At 46.1% G+C, this 10,752-nt stretch overlaps 1 protein-coding gene across 1 annotated transcript; it reads right to left on the reverse strand.

Moving 5' to 3' along the window:
- Positions 1-3,797: 3,797 nt before the first annotated feature.
- Positions 3,798-10,750, reverse strand: RHOU (ras homolog family member U; the record flags this gene model as incomplete). Its single annotated transcript, XM_018077435.2, has 3 exons — positions 3,798-6,791; positions 9,851-9,909; positions 10,645-10,750. Coding segments are annotated over 3 exons (621 nt in total), but the record flags the coding sequence as incomplete, so codon positions are not given.
- Between the last annotated feature and the right edge of the window lie 2 nt (positions 10,751-10,752).

Genomic DNA, 10,752 nt, shown 5'->3' on the forward strand with positions numbered 1-10,752 from the left:
AGTGATGAAGTCACCATCCTTGGAGGTATTTAAAAGACATGTAGATGTGGCACTTAGGGATATGGTTTAGTGGTGGATTTGGCAGTACAGCATAATGGTTGGACTCAATGATCTTAAAGGTCTTTTCCAACCTAAGTGATTCTGTCACCAGGGTCACAAGCAAGATGGCCACAGAGGGCCCATGGCACACACATGGCCAGGGACATTCCACCATGACAGGAAAAGTAGCAGCTGTCTGAACAAGGACCATGCTTATCCCATGTCATATTTATCCCATCCATATTAACCCCAATAAGCCACTGTTGCTAAAATTACCCTCCCAGTCAGAGAGGCTTTAGAAAGATGTTTGGAGTTAACTAAATAAGTTGCTGACCAGGAGTCAGAAAAATCAGATAGGTACATGGAAGGCTGATGATGACAACACACTTTTTAAAAAGGGTGACCACAATACTTCGCAACAGGTGTTGTGTTGGGATTGCATAAACAAAGTGATTAAGCCTGTTCTCTGATGATCAATAACCAAAGAACTCCTATGTGATTATGTTAGGCAAACACTAGAACCAGCTCCTTTGGATAATTAATACTTATGCACAGAAATGGCAGGCTTAAATTTACACAGGACTTGAAGTGGGTGGGCTGGACCCAGGGGACCACAAAGAGCAGCAAAACTCTGAGCAGTAGTAGAGGATGAATATTTATCCATCACAGTGAAGTTAGGGGGAAAGTGCCATATAGAGGCAATGTCATTATAAGCATACCTGCAGCACCAGAAGCTCAACAGGGATCCCTGCCTGAGTCTTTTTCAGCCTAAATAAAGCTTTATAGGCCTGCAAATTTGTTGACCTAGCGGAAATGATTTCTCTTTTGCCTCCAAATAATAAGATCAGGATCCGATCTAAATGCACAGACCTAAGGAACAACGGATGCCTGGGGACACTGTTGCATTCAGCATGAGCGTCTCAATCAGTGTCTGATGCAGGTCTCCTTGAGCCAGGGGAGCTCCTCAGGAAATTGGTGCAGTCCCTTGCAGATCAGCAGGGCTGCTCTTCATGCTTCCTTCTCTATATTGTTGAATTAAAAAACCTGGGACTGAATTTAAAAAGCTGCTCCAAGCCAGGGATTTATGCCCTTTTTCATACACATCACCGATGTATCCAGTCTGTTAAAACAGTGTGGAGAAATAAATCGGTAATGCTGAAGAATACTCTGCCTCAGATGGTAAAATTCATTGAATTACACAACTGCTTGTTCCCAGGTTATACATAGAGGGCTGCACTAAATGGGTAGTGAACGACCCTCACCCATTACATCTTCCTCCTGGCTGCCAGCTATAGGGGAAGCTAAAGCTTCAGAAGGTCCTATTGGATCTTGGGGCCCTGCTGTTGGCCTGAAACCCACCCTGCTCTTTCAAAAACATTAAATACACTGGGACAGCCAGGTTGATTGATGCCAAAAGTCCACCTCATGCCACATCCTGTCCCTAGTCAGCACAGATGCTTGGGGAGAGAACACAAGAACCAAACAAATACAGTGATTTTTCCCTATAGTGTAGTGACATTTCCTCTCAGCTTCCAGCTACCCACAGCTTTGAGATTTCCTAAAGAAAAGCTGTAGTTTTTATACCTAACAGCCCTCCTTGGGGCTGTTAATTTCCTCATGCATTACTCTAATCGGGCTTTTAATCTGCTAATGCCTAAAATCGGGAAAAGTAGCATCTATTACTCCCCATTACCCAGGAATCCCTTTGCCAGTTCTCTCGAGGTTTACAATGTCTCAACTCTTTCCTGTGCAGTTGTTTTCCCCCTCTCCTCACCTTGCTGCATGCCAGGGCAACATCAAAGGCAGAAATCGACAGAGGTCTCTTCTGTACAAACCTCTGCGCAAATCAATTACTAGAGCTCAGAATGGTTGCTCAGTTGTAAGGGCACTAAAGTGCTTCAGCAAAGTTCAGTATTTAAGCATAATACATATGTCAACACTAGATCAGCTGTTTGTGGTCATACAAAAACACCATCTCCTGCAGCAGTCTCTCCCTCTCTGCAGGCAGTGGCTGATGTTTAGAAAGAAAATCAAAAGCAAAGTAAGAGTGTGGTGAAATTTCCTTACAGACACCCTCTCCCAAAACTGCCATATTTGTCAATGTCTCAGCTCTAGTCAATCCTCAATCATATCCTAGAAGTGTGTCCAATACAGAAAATACAGAGGGGGAAATTGTAAAGGTGACTTTTTTCTCCATCAAAAAAAAAAAAAAAAAGAGTTGAATTTTTCCTAGAGCACTTTAATTTTGTATGAAGTAAAACAAAATTCACTCTTGGGGACTTTCATCCATCACAAACCAGTAGCAATTTCAGCATTCCTGGAAAATCTTATGTACAGTGGGCTTCCTTCAGTATGACCTTATCAGCCTCAGCCACTGACCCATCCAGTATCTGAAGCAGGGCAGTTGAGGGAGCCTCTTGATCACAGCAGCACCCACATGCACAAAATTACCCTGGCATAAAGCTGAACTGCTTTAGCCCTGTCCAGATGCCAGAAAAGCAAGGCCCCACAGGTAGCAGGGGGATTTTTCTGCCAGGACTTGGCAATGGCAAGTTCTGGTCTCTCAGCTAGCACAGCGCCGTTTCCTGCAAAGTTAGCACACAAAAGTGGGGAGATTCGATTCCCAGCCAGTACACATCGACCACGCTGTCCAGCGCAGAAAGCCCACGGAAGTGGTTCTTTGAAGGCACCAGCAACAGCAGTGGTGATTCAACACCAGGTACTCACCAGAATGGAGCCTGCTGGCAAGTTGGGCTCTCAGGCAGGGTCACTGTGCTACAGGCAGAACAAGGTGAACCAGCCTCACAGCAGTCCCCAGGGTCACAGTTAAAAAGCAGAAAGGAAGCCAAGGCTTTGCTTCAGTGAGGAACCAATCATGGGAAAAAGGAACAATCTCCTTCCTCTAGTTTGTGAAGGTTGTGTGCATTCTAATGGTTGAAAATGCATCCACCTCACAACCCAAGAGACAGGTGGCATGGGAGGGCAACCTGGTATGCCATCCCAGACAGCATGTCTGCTCCTCTCAGCTCCCAGAAAACCAAATACAATGGGGACAGTTTACTAACCTTCATCCAGAGTAAAGCTCCTTCTCCGGAGCAGTTTCAGAGCAGCACACTGGCTCTGTAGAAATGCTTGGGGGTCTAGACGCTGCTCCCCACCTGGCTAACACAGTAGCACTGAAGTGCAGAAGGCCCCTCTGCTATGGCCACCCAGGTCCTGGGCATAAAAAGCCTCAAATCTCACATGCCTTGGCCCTGGCATGAGGGACAGGACCCAGGAAGGAGTGAGAAGACCCTTGGTGTCAAGGGGGAATGGGCTCCACTCTTCCAAAAATGCCCTCTGGCTACCCCAGGACATGTGTGGCACAATGTGCAGCAGGTAAAAGACCACATCACCAGTCTTAGTGTTCCCCCAGCTGTCCCCAGTTGTGCTGTGCTCCTCCGGCTGCTCACCCCACTTTCAGGGGCCAGGCACAACGAGCCTGCCCATGCCTCACAGGGACACAGCAAGATGCTGCTGTGTTGGCAGTGAGACAGAATGCTGGCTATCGTACCCTTCCCACCCAGCCCAGGCCCCTGGGGACGGGCAGCACAGGGAAAAGGCTGTATTTTTTGAGCAGAGGCCTTTTGATGGGGCACTGGGAGCACAGTCCTAGGCTGGCAGTGCAGTTGCCTCCTCCCTGCCATGTATTGGCACAGTGCATATCCAGGGACTGCCCTTCAGTCTCCTTGAGCACACAGCAGAGGCAGACACGTACACAGGTCAGAATTTATTTTCAAATACCTCATTTATATCATTCTCACATGAAATATTTCTTTTGGAATATAGCCTACACTTAGAAAACAGAAGAGAGTTTTTTTTATAAGGCACATCAGATTATAAACTACATAGAGACATCTCCCCCTCATTTGCGCTCATAAAATACTGGTAATTTTAGAAGTAATATTTCTAAAACCTAGACCCTGTGTAGCCCCGTGTAGAGAAGTATCCATAAAGTTATTAGACCTCAGTTTACATACACCTAGTAAAGGGCTATAACAAGTTGTATATAAATCACATCTTCAGAAACAGTCACAGCTGGCTATATTTAAAAGTAATGCTACTCCAGACTATGAAACAGGCCGCTTATAAAATAGAATCCACTGCTTCCAGTACAGTATGATACCAAGCAGTATAATCTTGCAGAAGAAATTCTGTTATTTTTGCAAATGGAAGCTGCTCAGATTCAAGCCTGTCTCCTCTCCAAAACCACATTTTTGATTGATCGAGACTGTTTTTTACAGACAAGCAAAGCACCCAAGAGAAATCTGGCTGGTTTTCTCCAAGATGTCAGTATGACTGCATATCTGAAATCCTGTCAAAGCATTTGAGTAACAAATACAAAGGCTCAGATGTTAGTTTCATGACCAGTAAACATTAAACCATTACCAACCAGATGAAACCAAGTTAAATGCATCCAGCTTCTGTGCTATGGAAACTGTTTTTCCAGGCTCTTCCAGTGCAGAAGCCAACATATTTTTACTGAATTAGGCCCTAGGTAAAGATTTCCATCCCATTTTCAAGTTTTCAGCAATGGAACATTACCCATTCTGCACTCATTCAGCTGTAGAGAAGGAAAAAATATTGCTTGTGGAGCCTATGCCAATTCAGCCCAGAATCCATTCACACAGTGTCATTTTCCTTAATGGGCCAGGAGGTAAACTGTGGTCAGATTTATCAACTCAAATGGCCTCCACAGTTCCTTATATCAGGCATTGATTCATTTCTGATGAAAAAAGGTTCCAGCCTTCTGTCACTGCAGTTTAGTTTAAGAATAAGGAAAAGGTCACTTCAAGGCTATGGCCAAAGGGGAAAAAAAAGGAAATATAATCTGATCTTGAAATATCTAGGGGAAAAGAAAAAGTAGTTGTGGCCACAAAAAGGCAGACAAACAGCACAAACTAAACATCCTCTGCAGAATAAGTTTAAATACTGATTCTTGCAGAGAGTCGCATTATCACTCAGGTCTCTCAAACTCATTACAGCTGCAGTTAGGCTTAGTTCAGTAGGAACCAGATTCAAAGAATAGGTCACACTCAACTCTACGCTGATTCCCCAGTTGCATTTTAGGCACATTTCAGTTAATCTGTTGGACTGATCTGAGAAAAAAAAGAATTATTAGTTATATTTCCAGGGTGGCCTCAGCCAATTTCACAACTATAAGCTTGGACAAGATTCAACCAAAAGTGACTGGTGCCCTTTAGAAGGGAAACACTAAATTGGTTGAAAACAGCATCATAAAGAAGATGCACCAGCCTCAGAGTCCAGTTTGTTATAAATCTCAATCTGCCTGATTTGTTACTTGTTTAGCAGCCTTAAAACATAAGGACGGGCATCCTGAAATTCCCTGCTGCAGCCTTAAAAAACAGATGTGGTTTACATGGTGCTGCACGGATATTTGTTACATCGCTTAAAAGAACCCAAAAAACCCAACACAACAGTATTTACATTCCTTTCAACTGAAATAGATGAACTGTCATCACATCTGCAAAAATACAGAGGAAATCACCACTGCTCGAGGTAGCGAGTTAAAGCTTGGTCATGTTCTTGGGCTTCCACTCGGCTTCCTGGGAAAGGCAGGGGAAGGAGGACAGAAAGGACTTTCACAAAGTCAGAAGGTGACAAATGAGATGTCAGCTCCATAAGGGATTAGATTCCCTCACCACAAGCTGAAGGTATACTCTTGACCTTTTTAACTATGGCATTTGCGTATAGATTACACCTCTTGCATACCCTTTTTAAAGTGATCCCTAAGAGTGTTGGCTTGGGAAGACACAGAGAAGAGAGCAGGAATGGGGTTTTAAAGCTACAAATGTCAATTAGGAGGCACAGTGTTATTTTTCCCTTTGATCGTCCATGTACAGAGCTCTACGCTTCCACCGTTACTTGTGTGTTCCTCCTGCGAAGCCCTGGCAGTGAAGGCCTCTGGTGTGTGCTCCTCTCAGTCAATCACATACACCTTACAACACAAGAAGTTGAATCCTTTGGACAAATCCTTCTACGCTCACAGACGCGCGGTGCTTTTTTTCCTTAATGAGAAGTTTTAGTCACAAAACTGGATGCCAGACCTGATTTATAGCAATTATTTAACTAAGAATCCTTCTGCAACCCTCAAAAGGGCAACTGAGATATCCAGTAGCAACATATACACATACATACAGATCTACATTATACACTCAGGACAACACAAATTGAGATTTCAGCTAATATAGCCTCTATTTGATTTCCTCAGAGCAGCACTCAGGTCCTTGTAATCCCTATACAAAACAGCAGTATTTTTTCCACCAGGATTTGGAGAGGTTTTTCATCTTATCTGGAGTCCTACACTTGGATTTCTTTGGTTGCTGCTGGGTATCCGAGTACTGAATACCAGCCACGATGGCTGCATCAAAGACCTCCTTGAGGTTTTTCTGAGTCAAAGCAGAGCACTCAATGTAGGACGCAGCTTTTATTTCCTCGGCACAGAGCTTCGCAGCCTCCTCCGAGACTGGCTTTTCTTTGCACTTGTCCAGCTCAATGAGGACTTTGACATCCTCCCGGAGGTCCGACTGTGTCCCAACCAGGATTATGGGTGCCTTGGGGCAGTGGCATCGAATTTCAGGAACCCACTTCTCACTCACATTCTGGAAGGACGAAGGGCTCACCACACTGAAGCACAGCAAGAAGATGTCCGTGTTGGTGTAGCACAGAGGCCTGAGCTTGTCAAATTCATCCTGCACGGAACAAAATTGCATTAGCACCCCACAGAAGAGCAGCTCTAGCCTGCTGCTGACCTTTGGGGAAGTTGAGGATCACCTGCCACTGCCCCCTCGAAAAGCACCTCAAAATGAGCACCCAGAGTACCCAACAAGGTGTGTTACAAGCAGAAGTTGCCTGTACTCAGCCTGAGGTCTCATGGCTGCCAGCCAGCAGGCACCCTGCCACTGCTGGGCACACAGGACGAAGGTGGTGGCTTCCCCGCGTACCTGAGATATTCTGATTCATGCCACAGGTTATTTCAAGTGCTTAAATATTTCTTTTGCTCTTTGTACAGAGGCCCTCTGCCCTACTTCAGCAAAGAAGCAAAGCTGCGGGAAGCAGGTTACAGTACAGGAAACCAAAAATTAAAGAGGGAGAGAGTACTTTCTACAGGGCCACCTCTTAGGGTGTAGGGGTGAGTCAGTAAGCAGCTCTGATGAGGAGCACCCATGTACCTCAAAGCTACTCTGCTGACAGGTCAGAGAGCAGGCATGTGGCAGCAGGTACCTTTCTGGGTACCTTTCCTGGAGTTGGCTTTTAAACTGGTAACTACTTAACAAAATCCTACAGGATAGGGGAATAATTTCCCTGCCATTGTGCACAGGGATTTAAATCTAAAGGGAGCAATAATGGTTTACAATGTGCAGGCTTAACATGCCAATTACATAGAGTAAGAGCTTTACCTTTCCCTCCCACCCATGCCACATCAAACAAACTGCAATCGGGCCTCCCAGCACTACCTTTCTGGGTTTTTTCTTTCCTTTTAGTGCAAACTCCAGCAAAGCATGGCCCTTTTTCAGCTTCAAGATCTAGCCACAAGAAAGCCAACATGGTAACAAAGGCATGCTGATCCTCAGGGAAGAATGCAGCTAGAAACAAGGGTTAACTCCAGGCAGGCTGCTTTTATGCTGACAGCAGGATAAAAGCAGGGTAACACTAGCAGCCTGAACAGGTAGGATTTGCCTCAGCGGCAGTGACATTTTAATTAAAACGGACCATGTTCTCAAAAGCTTGGAATTGAAAGTGCACAGAAACATAGAGCTGAAAACATCTCCCTGGTACCAGCAGTTTACTGTTGAATTTCAAGTTCCGTGTTCCATGTTAATTTTTGAGTGGTGAGATTTTGCTTTAAAGCCTCTGGAGGCCCAAGATATGCGGTTTAAAGACCCCTGGAAGCCTCAGAAGTCCTGTTCCACTCAAATGAATTTCTTCTAGCAGTATCTCTGGGAGAGACAGCAATTTATAAAACATGAGTCAAGAAAGTAAGCTTCATTAGCTCTCTTGATTCTCAGATTAAGCCTCAGAGGAAACGAGGCTCTCACTGCTTGGCTCGAGAAAACCCCCACATCTACTGAGAGATGCTGTGCTGAACAACAGGGCTGTTTGCAGAAAAGTACTTTGCCATGTAATTGCCTCTTCTTGCAACCTGAGAAAGCTCAAAAGGTCTCAATTCAATGGGTTTGGAAGCCAAACCCAGATCTTAAGGGTTTCCACCAAGATGAAATAGTGCCCTTTATATCCCAAGTACACTCTCGCTGTTTCAATGGTAGGCACATGGCCTGCAGAGACTCTATACCTCTTTGGGCTAATGAGGAAATAGAAGTAGAATCTGAAATAGAATTTCCCTCTGTCTGGAGTGCTCTTTTAGCTGCAGATTTCAGCAGCAGTTTTACCAAAGTATCCACCTAGGAATCTTTTACTCAGGACGACTTCTGCCAGTTTAATCTTTTCATTTTAAAGGCAGCAACTCTACCCACTCCAGCTGCCCTTGGGCAGCCATAGCAAACATCTTAAGCACTAATGGCAAGAGGCACCTCTTGCCTTAATAAAGGCAAGAGGTGCTGGGGTGGCCTGCCCATCCCTCCTGCAGCTTGCAGCTGCATTTCCAGAGGCACTACATTTCCACAGACTGTCATCCAACGGCAATTTCACCTGCCACACTCTGCATATGAACACGCACAGCCCATGCTGCTGAAGTACCACCCCATCTCTTCAGTAGGACACAAAATTATGGGACAGTCTTGCTGTTTAACTTCATATTGGTACTCGCAGAATGCCATTTGTAGGATTTCAGCATTGGTTTGCAGTGCGCATGGGAGTCTTACACTGCTGTCAAGGACTACATAGCCCTTCAAACCCCTTTCCTAAGTAGCACACCCAGTTACTACTCATCCAAATAGGTTTGTATGTTAAGGCCACTGAGATTTTTCAGCATGTTTTTGGTGAAGGCATAGACCCCGATCCACAAAGCTGCGAAGGATCCTAACTCCCACTGCCTTCAAATTACAGAGAGATAGCAAATATTTTTGCCTACTTTTGGTTATCCAGCCTCAACCCCTGGCAAGCAGTGTTGCACACTGCTCAGAGTGGTACAAGCCAGGGATTTGCAGAAAATACAAGGCGGTAAGAAATGGGTTCTTTTTATGTATCAGGCAAACTAGGAGATGAGAGACATCAGCTACCCTCATCTCTTCAGGTCTTAGATTACAGCAAACCTCAGCTTTGCGGTAGCATCACTTTTTAAGGGGGTGGGGAATGGCAAATATGAAGTCTCCATGGACAACACCAACAGGACTTTTTTCTCCCTTCAGCCTCTGTCCCTTCAAAACCGCAGTCTATCTCTGGACACCTAAAGCTGTGGATGCTTTGCATGCATACATCCCAAACACCCTGATTCTTAAATGCAATTATTTAGCAAAGATAAAGACAGCGACAACTGCTCAAAGAGAAAACCAGGTGGCCGTTGGATCCCCAATATGTTCAGCCTTTCTAGTCAGGCTAAACACAGCAGCAGCTTGAGCCAGCAGAGCAGCAGCCTGTGGCCAGCCCCTATACAGAGGCACAGTACGCCCCCCACTCTTCAACAGACACCGGACAAAGCAGGGCGTTAAGCAGCAATGAAAATGATAGCGGATAACAAGATGATCAAACACTGGGAATACTTTCAAATCCATGAAGTCATTTGCAGGACAACTTTGCGCAACAGCTTCTCCCCTCCCGCTGTCACTGAAATCAAATAAGTGGCTCCACTGACCTGACCAGCTGTGTCACAGAGCTGAAGTCTCACTGGCTTCCCATCGACAGACACAACAGCTTTGGAGAGAAAGGAGGGAGGGTAAAACTGAGGTGAGTCCAAGTTTACACGTTTTCCATTACGGAAAAATTAAAAAATCAGTTCTTATCTTTCTTCAATTAGTTTAGATTCAACGATTTAGCAGAGCTAGAAGGGAGTCTGTCGCTAACACTTGGGCACACACAGGCCCTTCAGGGCTTTCCGATTCATTTCACTACAAGAGATGATGTAGGCGGTGACGGCACCAGCTCTCAGCCAGCAGCGCCAGAAGCTAGCCCGCCAGTCCAGAATCTTATTCTGCTACGAGGGTTTAGTTTATTCTCCCCGCCGTACACCTTCAGCACGCCCGGGACAGAAAAAGCCCCCGCTGAACAACAGAGAAACCCCAGAACCTCTCCCTTCGCACGGGCTAGAGAAGGTATTTAACCTGACCTTTAGGCGGTTCCGATACGCCCGAGAGCGCTAAGCTTTACAGCGAAGAGTTCCCAATTAAAGCTCAGCTCTGGTCGCACCGCCAGGCACGACAGCCGCTGCCAGCCCGGCTCCGTTACACCGGCGACTGGCCGGTGCTGCTGCCTGCGATGGCAGCCTGACAAGCTCCGGTCCTGCCCCCCACAAATAAATAAAGAAATCACCGAAGCTGGACATCAGCCCCTCCAAGCAGCCAAGCCACGGCCCCGGGAGAGGCACGACCGGGACGCGCTCCCTGCTGCCCTCCCGCCGCCTCGGTCCCCGCGGTCCCCCCGGTCACTTACCGGAGAAGTTGTCGAAGGCAGTGGGGATGTACTCGGTGGGGTACCCGTTGGTGGTGTAGCTCACCACCAGGCTGGTCTTGCCCACCGCGCCGTCCCCCACCAGCACGC

This window comes from Manacus vitellinus, unplaced genomic scaffold, assembly GCF_001715985.3.
Source record: "Manacus vitellinus isolate BGI_N305 unplaced genomic scaffold, ASM171598v3 scaffold_37_pilon, whole genome shotgun sequence".
Lineage (NCBI taxonomy): Eukaryota > Metazoa > Chordata > Aves > Passeriformes > Pipridae > Manacus > Manacus vitellinus.